This window comes from Schistocerca nitens, chromosome 4 (assembly GCF_023898315.1).
Source record: "Schistocerca nitens isolate TAMUIC-IGC-003100 chromosome 4, iqSchNite1.1, whole genome shotgun sequence".
NCBI lineage: Eukaryota > Metazoa > Arthropoda > Insecta > Orthoptera > Acrididae > Schistocerca > Schistocerca nitens.
The window spans coordinates 516459994-516480665 of NC_064617.1; the positions used below are offsets into that span (position 1 = coordinate 516459994).

The 20672-nt window shown below is 40.7% G+C and overlaps 1 protein-coding gene across 1 annotated transcript; it reads left to right on the forward strand.

Annotated features, from left to right (window-relative positions):
- Window positions 1-9: 9 nt before the first annotated feature.
- LOC126251482 (transmembrane protein 42) lies at window positions 10-14920 on the forward strand. Its single transcript, XM_049951929.1, has 3 exons — window positions 10-360; window positions 14534-14680; window positions 14770-14920. Exons 1-3 carry the CDS (start codon window positions 253-255, stop codon window positions 14902-14904), a joined length of 390 nt encoding a protein of 129 aa, XP_049807886.1. The 5' UTR covers window positions 10-252; the 3' UTR covers window positions 14905-14920.
- Window positions 14921-20672: the final 5752 nt, after the last annotated feature.

Below are 20672 nucleotides of genomic sequence, written 5' to 3' on the forward strand. Positions count from 1 at the left end.
TTTAGGTTGTATCAACGGATTAAAAAAACTGCACTTTCAAAGAACTTCCATGTAACCTTGTTGATGTGACAGGTAAACTGTCTGCCAGCAGTGTGAGTGCAGTCAGCTGCTTTCCGCAAAGTGGAGTACAGAAAGGAGGTGGCAGGAGAGATAAGAAATGTATATCCGTGGCTCACAGATGATGACGTTACGGTAGCGAGACAACTGTTGTGGCCGTCTCCGATCTAGCATTAAAGCAGATGGATTTGTAAAATGCTACGCGATCGTGAAAGCGCTTTTTATGCAGTATGTTCTGGCTGCTGTGCTTGTGCAGCCAGTCTATTTGGAAAATTGGCCGGGAAGGAAGACCTACACTCGATGGTTTGCCTCATTTTGAAGTTCTGGTTGTGTGTAAACTTAATAATCGTTTTCAAAGGTTCCTGAAAATACGTTAGCAACACACTTGTAGTTTGAACAAATTTTCGATCAAGAATGTAAATGCGTATGTACATTTTGATGTAACTATTACATGTTTTTATAGTGACCGATAGCAAAGTTGATATACTCTACATTATGAACCTGCAAAGTAACCATAAACGCTTGTGTGATACATGTGCGTCATTAAAGACATGAAGCACATGTACCTTATTGAAATACAATGCCAGATTGAACCCACGTTATATTATCTCCACTGGCAATGTATTTACAAATTGGGATGTATTGTATAGTAGACCCTACCATTCCAGGTTTATGACAGACATTGAATAACAAATTGCAGTACGAAACTGTATCAAATGTTTTCTGGAAGTCAAGGAACATGGTGTCATGCTGAGCACCAATATCTTCTATGTATGAATGGAGAGAACTGGGTTTCATACAGTCATTGTAGAATTCTTGTTGTTCTCCACAGAAAATATTTTCAATCTCCAGAGATGTCATAATATGCAAGTGTAAAAGATGTTCCAAAATTCTGCAACAAACTGAAACAGGCGTATCATTTTGTGTTGGACTATCTTTTCTTGAAAACGGGAATGTCTTGTGCTTTTAGGAATGTTTGAGTCCGCTGATTGCCTGTAGTACACCGGTGATAGAGGAGGAGCTGATTCACATACTCTTTAGAGACTCTTAATGGTATTGTTTCACCAGATCCCATGGTCTTTCCTCTGTTGAGCAATTTCAGTTGATTTTCTGTGCTGTTTTCACTTATTTTGATATTTCATTTTGATGTTTAAGCAACAATTTAAAGGAAGCTGCGCAGTACAATCTTCCTCAGTAAAACAGTTGTAGAAAAATGAGTCTTAGTATTCTGACCTCTTGTCATCCTTGTTTTGATGCCATTATGGTCGCTGAGAGTCTGGACGCATGGATCTAATTTTTTTACTGATTTAACATAAGATCAAAACTTCTGAAGATTTTCTGTCAGGTCAGTATATAGAATTTTACTTTCAGATTCGTTGAATGCTTCTCCCATAGCTCTCCTTTCACCATTTTGTCTCTTTTTCTGTTTCTGTTTGTAAGAATTTGGCTGCATTTAAATTTGCAGTGAAGCTCTTTTTGCTTTCGGAATGGCTTTCTAACATAGCTGTCGAACTGTGGCAGAGCTTCCCCACCCCTCAAACTCAGCTCATTACGTACCTGTCTAAGGCATATCATACAGTACCGTTGAGCACTGTTCATTTATGATCAGCATTTGCAGTTCTGGAGATGTATTTTTCGTGTTGATTGCTCAGGTAATATGATATCCATTTCTTGTTGCATTTGCAAAGAATAAATACCTTCCTGCCTTTCTTTACTTTTCTATTTACAGCTGTGTTTAATGGTGCCATAACAACCTTATGATCATTGATTCCCTGTTCTGTGCTAACTGAATCGAAAAGTTTGGACACTGAGTCAAAAAGTTAGGGCCTTTTGTTCATCAAGATATATGAGATGTTACCTTCATGGGATGGTTTTCAGATTGAATGTTTAAGCTAATTTTCACGTAGAACTATTTGTACAGTTCTCTGTTTCCATGACTCACCCATATCACTTGTGTCTTCCAGGCTGTAGCTGGTAGGTTTAAATCTCCACCTAATACTTTAACATGACCAGGAAATGTATGTGAAACCTTCTCCAAGCCTTTCCTCAAATGTTTGACCTCTGCTGCTCCAGAGGCATGGGATCTAGAAAGGCATCCAATTACCATTTTTCATGCACCTTTAATTTATAATCACCCAAATTATTTTGCATTTGTAATCTGTACTAACATCACTGCAACTATTGTATTTTCTTACAGTTATAAACATGCCTCCACTACCAGCATTCAACTCATGTTTGTGATATAAATTCCAGTTGGAGTTCAGAATTTCATTGCTAGTTCATCTGGTTTCAGCCAGATTTCTGCCTATGGTACTATGTGGGCATTATTACCATTTATAAATGGACTAGTACTCAGACCAGTTCATGGATGCTTGTACAGTTAATTAATACCATATTATCATTTTTGTTCTGTGATCATAAGTCCTTTGCTTTAATCATTTCAGTCAGTTCCAAAACAGAGCACTGTGATTGGTTATGGGAACAATGTTCCTTCCAACTTCCTCTGCATGTAGCAACCGAGGATGGAAACATGCATTTGCACTGACATGATCCACAGTGTGCAGTGACGTGTGCAATGTTCTCAATTGCTGCTTCTCCACATGTGATGCCTCTACCCCCCTCCTCCTCCTCCTCCTGCCCTCCGCCACTACGGTAAGCAGACAGAGTGGAAACTCGCCTTCCTTCCCAACCTACCCGCTGTCCCTGTCAGGGGTTATGGCTTGTTAGGTTTACAAATTTACTTTGTATATAAAGTATTTTTAACTAAAATGTAACTTGACAAGAAGTACACAATTCTGTCATGGCTGAAAATAGAGATTAAAATATGATCATAAAATACTGCAGTTGAGCTTGTAGATTAAAGTTGTAACTCTGAAGTATGAAATCGCAAGCCGTATTGGAAGTCACAATAGGCTGTAGTGCACAAGTGAGGTTACTCAGCTCTTAAATTCTTGGGATTACAGCTTGACAATACATTTAGTTGGGAGTAGCATACGAGAACTGCTGAAGTGCCTAAACAAATCTTCATATTTAAAACTAGTGTGTTTCACTTACTTTCATTAATTTTTCAGGGTAACTCATTGAATCAAGCTAAATTTTTCAGAGTACATAAGCATGGAATACAAATTATTTGTGGTGTGAACTCCTGAATGTCCTGCAAAGACATTTTCAATGAAAATGAAAATATGTTTCAGATTTTTTTGACTTAATCTACATTTCCAAGAACCATTTCACTTAGGACCTATGGAAGAAACATTAGCATATCTCTTCATTTTTAAAATATGTTCAGTTTAGTATTATGTATTGTTTCTCGATAACATGTTCTACATCCTTCAGGATCTTCTCGTTGTGGATATCTAGAACAAATAGTACCTTAATCTAATCATACCAGTTCATTGTATCTTGCTTTTATGCTCTGTAACTTAAATCTCAGTCATTATTGTTCACTTCTGGATACCTTGCTTGACCTGGACACCTGTAGTCGAGAAAGTGTAATATGGTCTCTGACAGCTCACAGTGCTGTTCTCAGCTTTCAGTGGCTACAAGCAAAAACAGTAGCAATCTACAGAGCTGTGACAACAATGAGGTATTGCCATAGATATGTTTATAAAATCATATCGTGTTGTTATTGAGGTAGGTGGATGAAGCTGCCGTGCCAAGCCCATGGTAACTGTCAGGGATCAGCGTAGACTATTTCAACTATAGTGTCTTTTCTCTCTGTGCTATACTTGTTTATCATTCACATATTTTTCATTTTGCTTCTTACTCTTTTATTTCTTTTGGAGGAACCAACAGCTTTCAAAGTCTGAGTTTCAACATCAGTTCTGTTGTGGTTTTACAAGCAATCTCCCAATTTTAGAAATTCCATGGCAATTAAGCTTTCAAGTAAAACTTGTGAAGTAAATGTAAGTAATTTTAGTAGAGCATTGCTTACTAACCAAGGCATGATCTGAAACAAGTCATGCGAAAAAAATTAGGTAGCCTTTTAAATGCAGCAATTATAGAAGGAGGAAAAAAATAACACACAGCCAGAACTTACTTGCCTTAAACGGCTCCAGCAGTCTCATCAGGTTAATTCACGGACTCAAAATATCCTAAGCGAAACAGTTAACAATGAGTCTATTCTTCCAGAGCCATCAGATACTTTTTCAGGTGCAGCTTTGAATTTTCATCAAATACCAGAGTATTTATAATCTTTTATCAAAATATAATAGGCCTCACAAGTAAAGGAAATGAAATTTCTGTTCTGTTAGAGGATCTACCACGATGTTTTATGCTGCTCAGAACATTTTGTTGCAACTGTCACCAGCTCCCACCAGACTAACTAACTAACTAACTAACTACCTAGTAAAATGATCATGGTGTTTTGACAATACTAGCATTCAACAACTCTTCAAATAGTTTTGGAAAAAACAGTAAGAAATGAAATCCGTCTATAATTACTCACATTTGAGTTATCGTCATTTTTTTTAATGGGTTTACACTGACATATTTCAACATCTCTGTGAATAACCTTTGTGTACATGATAGTGGTATAAGTCAGTATGCTACATATTTTGCTACCACAGGGTTTCAGTTGTATGCTTTAGAGATTGTCAAAACATATTTAAGTTTATTTTTTAGCAAAACAATGGTGATTGTAAGTTTCGTGGTTATGAGAGATGATATCATTTTACCAAAAGTATTTGAAAATTGCTGTACAAGAATATTCATTGCCTCATGCAGATCTTACCTATAGCCTTTGTGCTCAGGGACACTTAGGAAGCATCCACCATAGATCTTGACAGTTTTCCACTTATCACTAACTTCACTATTTTTGTGGTTAAGAACAATAAATGAAGCTTTGAGGGAAACACCTGTCTCACTTTTTATAACATTCCACATACATTTTATTTTTTTGCCTGAATTATTGATTTTGTCCTAGTAGTAGTTTTTCTGTTTTTTCACTCACTTTGTTTAGAATTTTACTGTACATTTTGTGTAAGTTCTGTTTAGCAGGGTTTTTGAAGATCAGTGTTCTACAACTAGATCTCATTCGATTTTTAAAGGATATTTTGATGCTCCAAGTGTTCGGTGGCTTCTTCACCAGTTATGTAGGCACCCTGTGGGTTATTTTTAGGAATATGTTTTCAAACTGTAATGCATTTCATCAGTAAACATATTAAATTTAGTGATGGCTTTAGGCTCTTGATAAATAGGCTCCCAATCAACTTCCTGAATGCAGTTTTTAAATTTCTGAATTGCAACATTTTTTATGAGACTGCTTGTTCTCCAGCAGGGTTCAGCTGTTTCCTGCTATGCACGGTGGGTTTGTCCATCAATTGTCAGAAAGGCCATCTTTGACTTGCCTGACACAAGTGTTGTCAGTTTAATCACTGTCCACAAAGATATTGTCAATTAGTGGCAGTTCAAAATCATGTATCAGTGACCATACTGGCACTGAAACAGAAGATAACAGAGAACCCTGAAATACTGAATTCGGTCTTGCAAAACTGATTCACCACAGACGATCGTAACATGGTTCCTCGTTTCAATCATCATATGAACGCCAAAATGGCAGATACTGAGATAACCAAGTGTAGTATAGAGAAGCAACTAAAACTGCTTAGTGCTGGAAAGACATCAGGACCAGGTGAGATACCTAAAAGTTTCAGCAAAGACTATGCGAAATAACTTGATCCCTTCTAGCAGCAGTTTACTGTAGATTGCTGGAGCAATTAAAGGCACCTAGCGACCGGAAAAAAGCACAGATCATTCTCGTTTTTAAGAAAGGCTATACGACAGGTGCACACAATTATACACCTACATTGTTGATGTCAGTGTGTTGGAGAATTAGGGAATGTATTTTATGCTCAAGAATTATGATACATTTGGAGAACGGAAATATCTTCTATAAAATTCACCATGGATTTCATGAAAAGAGATCTTGCAAAAAACTGTTCCTCCACGAGATCCAAAGCACTGTAGACAATGGCACTAAGATTAATGCCATGTTCCTTGGCTTTAAAAAGGCATCCGACACTGCACCGCACTGCCAGTTAGTGAAAAAAATAAGAGTTTATTGATCATAGGACCAGATTTGCAAATGGATTCACAACTTCCTTGCAGACAGAATTCAACACATTGCTCTTCATGGAACAAAATCGACATGTGTAAATGTAAATTCCTGAGTACACCAAGGAAGTGTGATAGGACTGTTACTGTTTACGGTGCGTATAAATAATCTGGTAGAAAGTGTTGGATGCTCTTTAAGACTGTCCACAGATTATGCGCTTGTGCATAAGAAAGCAGCAATGCCAGAAGACAGTATCAATCTGCAGGACTGATGAATGGTGCAGGCTCTGGCAGTTGACCCTGAATGTAAATAAATGTAACATACTGTGCATATACAGGAAAAGAAATCCACTACCGTACAACTACATTATTGATGACAAACTACTGGAAACAATAACTACCATCAAATATATAGAAATAACTACCCAGAGCAACCTTAAGTGGAACAGCAGACTCCAGACTGAGATTCATAGGAAGAATCTTCAGGAAATTTAACTCATCCATGAAGGAAGTGGCTTATAAGGTGCCTGTTAGATCTACTGTTGAGTATTGTCCATCAATATGGTATCTTTACCAGGTATGACTGATAGTATAGAGAGATTAAGAGAGAGAGATTGGCAGACATTACAAGAGAGACATTGTGCTTCTTGGGGAGGTTTACTATTGAAATTTGGAGAGTGTGCTTCTCTGGAACAGTAGGACAATGTATTACCTCTCATGTAATGTCCACAATGAGAAAATTCCAGGAATTAGAGCCAATACAAGATGACGCAACGACTGTAGTTAAGGTCTTACGGTTTTGTGTCCTGTCCAACTTGTTGCCTCAGATTTTAGGGAGAGGGTTTTAATGTGCTGCTGGGTGACTGGCTCACCCAGGTTTTAGGTAAGAGGTCAGCCAGTCATGATTACCTCCTTGTTTCCCTTCGGTTTCTGTTCTCTTTTCCTTGTTTCCCTTCCTTTTTCGTGTGTTCCTTCTCCTCTTGTTTTGCCTCTGTATGTGGGAATTTGAAACTGCGTCAGGTTTGTGTCTTTTAGCCGTTCTCCTTGTTCGCTGTCCGTCTTAGTCCCTTCACTGCATGTGTTCCTGTTTTTATGCGTTTGGGTGCTGATGACCCCGCTGTTTAGCGCCCGTAAACCTCAAACACACAACACACACAACAATACGAGACTGGAATAGAAGGGAGAACCGATAGAGGTACTCAAGGTACCCTCCGCCACACACCGTCAGGTGGCTTGCGGAGTATGGATGTAGATGTAGATGTAGATGAATACGGAGTGTTACCGACAATCATTATTCCCACGTACCATTCCCAAGAGAAACAGGGTAGGGGGATCAGTTAGTGGTACCAGAAGTACTTCTTCCACACCCCATTAGGTGGCTTGTTGAGTATGTTGTAGATATGGAAGTAAAATCACTTAGAACTATTATATCCTTTAATTTTCCTGTACGATGCTGCAGCAAATGCTCAAACTGTTTGATAAAGTGCCTGAAATTGCCAATATTTCTGAATTGCAAGTGCTTTGAAAGGGCACTTGATATTTACAAGTACTCCTACTTGTCCCCCCCCCACCCCCTCTCCCACAAAAAAAATAATTTATACAGTATGAGGCTACTACCCTACTACCATATGGTTTACAATCTGGTGGGAGCTGGTGACGGTTGCAACAGAATGTTCTGAGCAGCATAAAACATCATGGTAGATCCTCTAAGAGAACAGAAATTTCATTTCCTTTACTTGCAAGGCCTATTATATTTTGATAATAGATTGTAAATACTCTGGTATTTGATGAAAGTTCAAAGCTGCACCTGAAAAAGTATCTGATGGCTCTGGAAGAATAGACTTATTGTTAACTGTTTCACTTAGGATATTTTGAGTCTGTGAAGTAAGTTCTGGCTGTGTGTTATTTTTTTCCGTCTTCTATAATTGCTGCATTTAAAAGGCTACCTAATGTTTTTCGCATGACTTGTTTCAGATCATGCCTTGGTTAGTAAACAATGCTTTACTAAAATTACTTACATTTACATCACAAGTTTTACTTGAAAGCTTAATTGCCATGGAATTTCTAAAATTCAAAATTTTAAATAAAAGATGGTCTGGATTTGAAAAGAATTAATGACCGAACAGGCGATCTTCACCTTTGTGGAAGACATCCTAGTGTCTCTAAACAACAATCAGTGTCTTCTGTGATCTTACTAAATCCTTCAGTTGTGTGGATCATCAACTACTATTTGAGAAAGCTCAGTAGTATGGCATAGAAAACCGAGCAGCATGGCATCAGGGCCCATTAGGTAAGCCGCCACAATCCTATTTTACCAACATGAAGCAGAAAGCAAGTTTGGAAGCTGTCAATCAAAAATCTGCAATAACATTCATCATCAAGTCCTGGAAGGCTCTGCCATGAGTCCTTTATTGATTCTGATTTATGCTAATGATCTCCCTGCAGCTGTGAATAGTGCTGTGTGCAAATTTGCAAATTTACCACGTTTGCAAATGACACCATCATTGTAACAGAAAATCTGTCAAACATTCACCAATGACATGTATATCAAAGTCTTTTTTTTGTTGCAATTTAGATAGTCACAAAAACCTAGAGGAATACCACTTTTTTTCATCAAACTGCAAAGGCATTGAAGTCGGCATCTTTCGCATTATTAATTACTGTCTCGTGCTGGGGACCAAATGCTCATAAAGGCTGCTTATGTTGCTTATGTGCACTCCATTGTGTGTTATGGAAATATCTTCTAAGGGAACTGTCATCTTACTCAAAAAATGTTCATTACTTGGAAGAGAGAGATTATTCAGATGTAGAGTAAGTCCAAGAATGTCCTGTTGCAAATTACTTAACCAGCTGGGGCTACTTACCAATGCTTCTCAATACATTTTTTTTTCTCTTATGTGCTTTGTGATGAAGCACCCCCATTCTCTTTGTAAACAGCTCAGCAGTTCACATGCATGACACTACATAAATGTCACTAGTAAAGAGAGGGGTGCAGAATATGCTGGTGTAAATATTTGCCACCATCTTCCCACTGAGCTTAAAAAGTTAAGGAAGAGTGAATCTCCTTTCAAAAGTATAGTAGACTAGTTTCTCTTGAGTCACTCATGCTTCACTGTTCAGGAATTTGTGAAAGAGAGCTTACCTAAGAATGACATAACCAAACAGTTTTGTGATTGTCAAATGTTGTAAAGTATTTCATGTAGATTAAACAGTGAAAACTCCATATTGTAATATCAACAATATTAAGAAAATCATACTCACTGTAAAGATGACCTGTTGATTTGCAGACAGGCATAACAAAAATACTGTTATGCATTACAGCTTTTGGCCCAAGGCTTCTTCAGCAAAGAAAACACATACACATTCAGCCAAGCAAGCACTTATACACACATGACCACTACAGCCAGCAGTTCCGACCAGATTGTGGCCACCACGTGAATAGCAATATGGAGTGAGGCAGAAAAGGGGCAGGAATAGCTGGGTACAGGTGTTGGGAGAGAAGAGCACTGTCTGGTGCGGGATGTAGGGACTGGACACAGCATGACGAGACTGCCACATGCCATGTCAGGAGGTGTGGTGGGAGGGGGTGGGGGGGGGAGGGGGGAGAAAAGCAGGATCAGAAAAGGAGAGGATCAGTGAAGGACTAAGGACAGGTGGTTGCATGAGGGTAGGGGATGTGAAAAGGAAGGTGGTGATAGGACAGAAGGGACAGGAACAGTTGGGTGGAGAGTATGGGGACATAGATTACTGTAGGTTGAGACTGGGATAATTTTAAGAGTGAAGAATTTTTTGCAAGGATAACTCCCACCTGTGCAATTCAGAAAAACTGGCGATGGAGTGGAAGTTCCATATGACCCAGGTTGTGGGCAGCCATTGAAATCAAACATGTTATATTCAGCAGCATGTTGTGCCACAGAGAGGTCTATTTAGCTCTTGGGCACAGTTTAGCTGTGGCTGTTCATTCTGGTTGACAGCTGGTTGGTAATAATATGATATAAAAAGGTGTGCAATGGTTGCAGCAGAGCTGGTGCACGACATGGCTGCTTTTGCGGTTGATCGCCTTTTGAGGGGGTAAGATCAGCCTGTTACAGTACTGGAATAGGAAGTGCTGGGTGGGTGGATTGGGAAGGTCTTGCATCAGAGTCTTCCACAGTAGTATGGCCCTGTGGCAAGGCATTGGGATTGGGAGTGGCAGAGGGGTGGACTGAGATGTTGTGGAGGTTGGGTGGGTGACAGAACACCACTTTAGGAGGGTGTGGGAAGGATCTTAGATAGGATGTCCCTCATCTCACAGAATGATGATAGTTAATCAAAGCCCTGATGAAGGATGTGGTTCAGTTGTTCCAGTTCAGGGTGATGAAGGGGGCGACTCCTTTGTAGCTGTTCTTGGGGGTGATTGGGGGGGGGGGGATGGCAGGGGAATTCTGTTTGCAGACTGGGTCCAGGGGATATTGCCTGTCTTCGAAGGCCTTGGTGAAATTTTCAGCATACTGGGAAAGGAGTTCTTGTCACTGCAGATATGCTGTCCCTGGGTAGCCAGGCTATATGGGAGGAATTTTTTGGTGTGAAAGGTATGACAGCTGTCAAAATGCAGGTATTGTTGTTGGTTGGTGTGTTTAATGTGGACAGAGTTGTGGATGGAGTCATGAGTGAGGAGGTGGCACGCTGGGCTTAGGAGGACCAGATAAAGTGATGGAAAGTAAACTTTAAATATGTCTGCTTGTGTCTGTAATGTGTGGATGGATATGTGTGTGTGTGTGAGTGTATACCTGTCCTTTTTTCCCCCTAAGGTAAGTCTTTCCGCTCCCGGGATGGGAATGACTCCTTACCCTCTCCCTTAAAACCCACATCCTTTCGTCTTTCCCTCTCCTTCCCTCTTTCCTGATGAGGCAACAGTTTGTTGCGAAAGCTTGAATTTTGTGTGTATGTTTGTGTGTCTATCGACGTGCCAGCGCTTTCGTTTGGTAAGTCACATCATCTTTGTTTTTAGATATATTTTTCCCACGTGGAATGTTTCCCTCTCTCTCTCTCTCTCTCTCTCTCTCTCTCTCTCTCTCTCTCTCTATATATATATATATATATATATATATATATATACACACACACACACACACACACACACACACACACACACACAGGGTGTTACAAAAAGGTATGGCCAAACTTTCAGGAAACATTCCTCACACACAAAGAAAGAAAATATGTTATGTGGACATGTGTCTGGAAACGCTTACTTTCCATGTTAGAGCTCATTTTATTACTTCTCTTCAAATCACATTAATCATGGAATGGAAACACACAGCAACAGAACGTACCAGCGTGACTTCAAACACTTAGTTACAGGAAATGTTCAAAATGTCCTCCGTTAGCGAGGATACATGCATCCACCCTCCGGGGTTGCGTAGACAAGTTCTTTCAAATGCCCCCATAAATGAAAGTCAAGAGGGTTGAGGTCAGGAGAGCGTAGAGGCCATGGAATTGGTCTGCCTCTACGAATCCATCGGTCACCGAATCTGTTGTTGAGAATCGTACGAACACTTCGACTGAAATGTGCAGGAGCTCCATCGTGCATGAACCACATGTTGTGTCATACTTGTAAAGGCACATGTTCTAGCAGCACAGGTAGAGTATCCCGTATGAAATCATGATAACGAGCTCCATTGAGCGTAGGTGGAAGAACATGGGGCCCAATCAAGACATCACCAACAATGCCTGCCCAAACATTCACAGAAAATCTGTGTTGATGACGTGATTGCACAATTGCGTGCGGATTCTCGTCAGCCCACACATGTTGATTGTGAAAATTTACAATTTGATCACTTTGGAATGAAGCCTCATCTGTAAAGAGAACATTTGCACTGAAATGAGGATTGACACATTGTTGGATGAACCATTCACAGATGTGTACCTGTGGAGGCCAATCAGCTGCTGATAGTGCTTGCACACGCTGTACATGGTACGGAAACAACTGGTTCTCCTGTAGCACTCTCCATACAGTGACGTGGTCAATGTTACCTTGTACAGCAGCAACTTATCTGATGCTGACATTAGGGTTATCGTCAACTGCACGAAGAATTGCCTCATCCATTGAAGGTGTCCTCGTCGTTCTAGGTCTTCCCCAGTCGTGAGTCATAGGCTGGAATGTTCCGTGCTCCCTAAGACGCCGATCAATTGCTTCGAACGTCTTCCTGTCGGGACACCTTCGTTCTGGAAATCTGTCTCAATACAAACGTACTGCGCCACGGCTATTTCCCCGCGCTAATCCATACATCAAATGGGCATCTGCCAACTCCGCATTTGTAAACATAAAAATCTGCAGCACAACCATGTGCACCTGCATGCCAAACTCCTATGCCAAACTGTTTAGAAAACATTCCTAGCCTCACAGAACACCAAACCTCTGGTCTGGGACAGATTCATTGATGATATCTTCTTCCACTTCACGTGATTCTTCTCAGCCCAGTATGCCACCTTCCTAGATATGACCACCTCCTCTCTGATGGCTCCATCAACACCTCTGCCCACATTAAATCCACCAACTACCAACAGTACCTGCATTTTGACAGCTGCCATCCCTTCCACACCAAAAAATCCCTCCCATACAGCCTGGCCACTTGGGGATGGCATATCTGCAGCAATATAGTCTCCTCTTCTCATTTTGCTGAAAGTCTTACCAGGGCTTTCACAGACAGGTTATATCCCTCAGACCTAATCCACAACACTGTGCCATTTCCCCACACACCCACAACCCTCCCATAACCTCTAACAAGAGACAGCTGCAAAAGTGTGTCCCGTTCATCACCCAGTGCCACCCTGAACCTGAACAACTGAACCACATCCTTCTTCAAGGCTTTGATTATCTATCATCATTCCCTGGAATGAGATATATCCTACCCAAGATCCTCCCCACCCCCTCCTAAAGTGGTGTTCTGTCACCCACTCCACATCCCAGTCCACCCCTCTGCCACTCCCAATCCTAATGCCTTGTCAGAGGGATCATATTCCTGTGTAAGATTCTGGTGCAACATCTTCCCAATCCACCCACCCAGCACTTCCTATTCCAGTTCTGTCACAAGCTTATCTTATCCCATCAAAGGCTGGGTCATCTGTAAAGCATCCATTTGTATACTAGCTCTGCTGAACCCATTGCACAACTTTTTTATTCACTGTTCACCAGGATGAATAGCCACTGCCAAACAGTGGCCAAGAGCAAAGTAGACCACCCTGTGGCACAACAGGTAGCTGGAAATGACATGTTTGATTTCAGTGGCTGCTTCAAAACCCGGGTCATGTGAGCCCTCCCCTCCACCACCAACTTTCCAAACTGTGCATATAGGAGTTATCCGTACAACACATTCTCCTCTCCCGTGATTATCGTGGCCTCAATCTACAGTAACCTACTGTTCCCACATCCTCTACCCAACAGTTTCTGCCCCCCTCTGTGCTATTACCTCCTCCTTTTTCATGTCCCATACTCTGTGTGTGCTGCTCCTTTTCCACTCCCACTTTCCCCCCTCCCCTTCACCCCCCTCCCCATCAAACCCTACCTCCTAATACTGCACATGGCAGTCTCATCAGCCCATGATCTAGTCCTTCCATGCCCCACCAGACAACGCTTCCCTCTGCCCCCACCTGTATCCTGCTATGCCCTTCACCCATTCCCCACTCCCCTCCACATCGCAATTTATGTAACAGTTGCATTCTGGTCGGAACTGCTGGTGGTCATGCTCATGCATGTTGAGGTGTGTTTGCTTGTGTGAATGTGTGTATTTTCTTTGCTGAAGAAGGTTTTGGCTGAAAGCTATAATGTGTAACACTCTTTTTGTTGTTCCTGTCTGCAACTCAACAGGTCATCTTTACAGCGAGTAGCAATCTATCCATTTCAAATCTGTTGATTTTTCATGTAAATTTGGTTACTTCACTCAATCATTATGTAGTGTGGATATGTATTTTATTATAATGTGTTGCTGAACTGACTGGCCAATAACTGTCAAATGTTAATATCATTAGGTTATGTAGATCTTGTAATTTTCATTCAGGCAATCTGTAGTGTGTATATGTATTTTTACTGTAATTGTATTGCTGGACTGATTGCCCAGTAGTATGACAACAAATGTATGTTAAATTGTTATAAACATGCTGATGATAGCGATTGAAGGTTATAACGATTTATTGTTTTATTAGTAATACTGTAATATCCGTTAAGTTGTGAATTATAATTAATATACATATAAATATATGTAATCTTAATTGTCTCCCACTCCACATCATCTTAGTTGGTTATGCATTTATTATCATTATTATTATTATTCTTTTATTTGCCAGATTATTCTCATATGTTTGTTCTGAATGAATTACTGTCATGTAGTTATTATCTTCACAATTGACCTTTTTTTTGCTATATGATACATTGTATTTACAGGTTTCTGTAGTTACAGCAACAGTGTTTATGGTTTTAATGATTGTGACTAATGCTGCAGTATGGACATTTTTTGTGAAAGCCCTTCGTTCTTCAGACACATCATTGTTTCCTACTGTGGCAAGTTCAGCAACAAATTACATATGTTCTGTAAGTCATTTCACAGTTCTCACAGAGAAAATGTACAGAAGTGTGCATTCTTCTTGTTATATTAATGCTTCATTTTATTCTCTTCATAGGCCATGGCAGGATTCTGGTTCTTTGGTGAAATTACCTCATTAATGTGGTGGACAGGTACATTTCTTGTTCTGGTGGGCTTGTTGCTCATATGCCAATATGAAAGTAATGCGAATTTGCAGAGTAAACTAAAATAATAACTTGTTAAAGAAATTTATGTTTTTCGTTTTTGTAATATGAGGATGAAAGTTTTCCTTTAGTGGTTATTAGGTAACTCATTAATTGTATGAAATAACTGAAATCAGGATATGCCAATACTTTGTAAGTCTAGTAATTGCACATGCCCAGTAGTGTTGAGAGTTCTCAGATGTAAACAGATTTTTCATGAAAAAGATGTGCAGCATTCCAGAGGATTTTTACAGTCAAAAAAAAAAAAAAAAATTGATTGTACTTGTTTCTATGTGCCTCCACATTACCACTTCATGGTTTCACCATGTACCTCATGATCTGACATAAAATTTTCCCAAATGGATATACATTTAGTAACTGAATCTTGTTTTCTTGAGAGTAAATATTTTTTTCCACTTCAGGTGCATATTAACTAGTGTAATGATTTGATACTATTATATTTTGAATTAGCAGCACAGTTTTACATTTTTTTTACATCTTGTTAAATCCAAGCAGAATATACTTTGAAAGTAGTTCAACACTTTGTATCATTGCTAACTTTGGGTTTATTGTTTGCATATGTACCTTTTCAATGAAATTACAAAGTTGTCAAAATTGCACAAAAGTTTGCTTTTATTTAAATGGTGACCAGCTCCGGACCTTACTCTATTATTAATCTGTCCTGTCGAACAGAATTATCTTATTGCAATTAACATATACATTATATACGGTCAATAAATGTACAAATAAGTTTGACAAAATGATTCCATACCACAAGAGTTCTATCATAACACCATAATGTGTGTATACTGGCCACTTTGCTTGTAATAGTGGTTAAGTGCAAGGTACTATTTGCATATGACAATGTAGTGCTGTGTGCAGCAAAACAATGTTGTGTGAGCATTAAACCTCGTTATAGTAAACTGAGGTAGAGGGTGCTGTAGAGAGTGGATCATGGAGAGGTTGTTTGTGTGTGTGTGTGTGTGTGTGTGTGTGTGTGTGTGTGTGTGTGTGTGTTTTTTCTCCTTTTTTTTATGAAATTACAGAATAACGATTACATATGACCGTAGATAGATAATATCTATTTTAGCTTGATGTTAAAACACAATCACAGTATAAAACATGCATGTACAAAAAAATCTTGCAAACACGTAAGCATCATGCTATTAATACACTACTAACAATCTTCCAACCATTGTCAAAAATAAAATAGGACAGAACAAGTATTAAAAATGTATGAAGAATGCCTTGGAGTCCATTCACAGTAAACAGTATGCTCCCTCTGTGCACAGACTCCCACTGTGTACGTTTTTAATATGTGGTGTGGCCTATTCTATTTTTGACAATGGTTGTAAGGTCAAGAGTGGGGTACTACTAGTGGGATGGTTCTGTTCTGTGTGAATGGACTTCCTAAGTGTGATGTTATACATTTTATTGCTATAATGCCATAAATGATGTAATAAATGTGTTCTACACTCCTGGAAATGGAAAAAAGAACACATTGACACCGGTGTGTCAGACCCACCATACTTGCTCCGGACACTGCGAGAGGGCTGTACAAGCAATGATCACACGCACGGCACAGCGCACACACCAGGAACCGTGGTGTTGGCCGTCGAATGGCGCTAGCTGCGCAGCATTTGTGCACCGCCGCCGTCAGTGTCAGCCAGTTTGCCGTGGCATACGGAGCTCCATCGCAGTCTTTAACACTGGTAGCATGCCGCGACAGCGTGGACATGAACCGTATGTGCAGATGACGGACTTTGAGCGAGGGCGTATAGTGGGCATGCGGGAGGCCGGGTGGACGTACCGCCGAATTGCTCAACACGTGGGGCGTGAGGTCTCCACAGTACATCGATGTTGTCGCCAGTGGTCGGCGGAAGGTGCACGTGCCCGTAGACCTGGGACCAGACCGCAGCGACGCACGGATGCACGCCAAGACCGTAGGATCCTACGCAGTGCCGTAGGGGACCGCACCGCCACTTCCCAGCAAATTAGGGACACTGTTGCTCCTGTGGTATCGGCGAGGACCATTCGCAACCGTCTCCATGAAGCTGGGCTACGGTCCCGCACACCGTTAGGCCGTCTTCCGCTCACGCCCCAACATCGTGCAGCCCGCCTCCAGTGGTGTCGCGACAGGCGTGAATGGAGGGACGAATGGAGACGTGACGTCTTCAGCGATGAGAGTCGCTTCTGCCTTGGTGCCAATGATGGTCGTATGCGTGTTTGGCGCCGTGCAGGTGAGCGCCACAATCAGGACTGCATACGACCGAGGCACACAGGGCCAACACCCGGCATCATGGTGTGGGGAGCGATCTCCTACACTGGCCGTACACCACTGGTGAACGTCGAGGGACACTGAATAGTGCACGGTACATCCAAACCGTCATCGAACCCATCGTTCTACCATTCCTAGACCGGCAAGGGAACTTGCTGTTCCAACAGGACAATGCACGTCCGCATGTATCCCGTGCCACCCAACGTGCTCTAGAAGGTGTAAGTCAACTACCCTGGCCAGCAAGATCTCCGGATCTGTCCCCCATTGAGCATGTTTGGGACTGGATGAAGCATCGTCTCACGCGGTCTGCACGTCCAGCACGAACGCTGGTCCAACTGAGGCGCCAGGTGGAAATGGCATGGCAAGCCGTTCCACAGGACTACATCCAGCATCTCTACGATCGTCTCCATGGGAGAATAGCAGCCTGCATTGCTGCGAAAGGTGGATATACACTGTACTAGTGCCGACATTGTGCATGCTCTGTTGCCTGTGTCTATGTGCCTGTGGTTCTGTCAGTGTGATCATGTGATGTATCTGACCCCAGGAATGTGTCAATAAAGTTTCCCCTTCCTGGGACAATGAATTCACGGTGTTCTTATTTCAATTTCCAGGAGTGTATTATGCATTTATTAGTTTAGGTTTGTATGGTAGTGCATGCATTGCAGTGTGTCTTATTGTCAATAAAAAAATGTTCATGGAGCTTTGCTATGCTGTTGCTTAACTGGTCTTAAAAATTTTTGCTTATGCGACTACATAATTTTGTCTGTGTATCATCATGTATGTTACATTCATTTATTGTTATACTGACTGGCCACTTGTGGCGCTATGAAGTATGGCATGGAACTGTTCGTAAAATTGTTTTTGTTCTTGCTGCCTTTCATATTGTGACTTAAATATTTAGTTTTTTGTATAAAAATGTGAATTGTGTACTATTATGTAAGCTGCAGTCCTTTTAGTGTTATATTGACTGGCCACTGGTGGCGCTGTGAGGTGTGATGCTTACATGTTTACTAGATTTCTTTTGTACATGTATCATTTATTTTGTGACTGTGTTTAACATCAAGCTAAAAGGGACATTATGTATGGTCATACATAACCATTATCCTTTAACTTCGTAAAATAAAACGAACAATCTCCCTGTGGCACACTCCCTTCAGCACCACCACCTCGGTTTATCTAATGATGTTCTATGTTCACTCAACATCATATTGCTGCATGCAGCACTGGACTGTCATATGCAAGTAGTATCTTGCATTTAGCCACTCATACAAGCAATGTGGCCAGCATACTCACATTATAGTTCTATGGGAGGACTTAGATGGTATGTAATCATCTTGTCAAATGTTCTTGTACTTCGGTTGACTTTATGTATTGTATATTTAATTGTAACATGATACTATCAGTCCTACAGGATGACGTGACTGTGGAGTTAGATCCAACACTGGTCACCATATAAGTATATACAAACTCCTGTGCAACTCTGATAGTTTTGTAATTCTGTGGAATCATAGTAAGATGCCGAGTATTGCCATCTTGCATGCTAGAAATCAGTCAATATGTATCTTTCATTGGATTTTTGATTTTTTTCCTGTGGGTTCAGCTGCACAAAGATATCATAATATACAATAATTAAAATATGAAAACACAAGCAATTGCCTACCCTCTATTACCTCCTGACACAGTTAGTAGTTGAATAAAAACCCCTGGTACATACTGGGAGTTTGTACGTGCATCCTTTTACAAGTAATGTGGTGAATTATTACAATGTACAATCTCATCCACTGTCCCCACTGGCCTCGCCCTCTCTGTATCTTGCCCGCACCACCTATCATCCACACTCTATAATCTCCATTTTTAAAAAGAAAACATTTCAGTACATGACCAATATTCCAAATAACATTGTTAGGACTATCAAACAACTAGCCAATAGATAACTTCTGTAAAGTATATTAACCACTAATTGTGAGATGGTGTGGGCTGCCATCCAAGGATTTTTTTTTTTTTTAAGCGAGGTCAGGAAGTTTGGCACCCTGTAATGAAAAACAGGATGGACTTACCCAGTGTCACTTGTTTATTGGGAGACATGGCAAATTTAGCCCACCAATGACAAGACTGTGACAGACAGGAGGGGGCATGAAGAACAAAATTGTTGGGTAGTGACATTCATGGGTTCTTTCTGAAGACTTCTTCCACGATTCTTTCAGAGGACAGATTCAGTTGATAGGAGATTGACTAATTCACATGCTTTTTTGTACAGAGCATTCAGACTTTTCATTCTGGAGACATGCCAGTCTGTCTTCTACTCGCTTTTCAGACCGAGTCTAATACCATATTCATGCAGATGTCTGTTTTTATGTTATCACATACTCAGTTTCCATTCTGTCAGAAGGTCTTTGTTTTGGTTCAGTGTTTGAATACATGAACATTTGACTTTGTTCCCACCACCTGACCTACACCTCCAAATGCAAGTTAGGTGAAAGGCAAAAATGATAAATAATTAACCAGTTAGGTAAACAACAATAATTACAAGGAAACGATGCACCAAGGTGACAAAAATCATGAGATAGCAATATGCACATATACAGATTGTGGTAGTATCGCATATACAAGGTATAAAAGGGCAGTGCATTGGTTGAGCTGTCATTTGCACTTGGGTGAGTCATGTGGAAAGGTATCTGACGTGATTATGGCCACACAATGCGAATTAACAGACTTTGAATGCAGAATGGTAGTTGGAGCTAGACACTTGGGACATTCCATTTCAGAAATCATTAGGGAATTAAGTATTCTGAGAGCCAATGGCCTTCACTTAACTATTTAGAGCAATGATGTTAGCATCGAGTTGTCATTACTAACAGACAAGCAACACTGCATGAAATTACCACAAAAATCAGTGTGCGGCAATGAGCATATTTCATTACGGCAATTAGGTGAAATTTGGTGTTAATGGGCTATGGTAGCACACAATGGATGCAGTTCCCTTTGCTAGCAGCATGACACTGCCCGCAGTGCTTCTCTTGGGACTGTGACCATGGTGGTTGGACCCTAGATGACTGGAACACTTTGGCCTTTGGTTGTGGCTCAATAGTGGTATGGACTGTGTTTATGTGGAATGAACTAGGTCCTCTGTCCCAACAGAACCGATCATTGACTGGAAATGGTTATGTTCGGCTACTTGGAGACCATTTGCAGCTCTTCATGGACTTCATGTTCCCAAACAATAATGGAATTTTATGGATGACAGTGTTCCTTGTGACTGTGCCACAATTACTTGCAATTCATTTAAAGAACAGTCTGGACAATTTGGGTGAATGATTTGCCCACTCGGACTGCCCCATATGAATCTCATGAAACATTTATGGGATTAATCAAGAGGTTAGTTTTTGCACAAAATTGTGCAGAGGCAACACTTTTGCAATTATGGATGGCTATAGAGGCAGAATGGCTCAATATATCCTCAGGGGACTTCCAACAACTTGTTGAATTCATGCCATGTTGGACTGGTGCACTACACAGTTC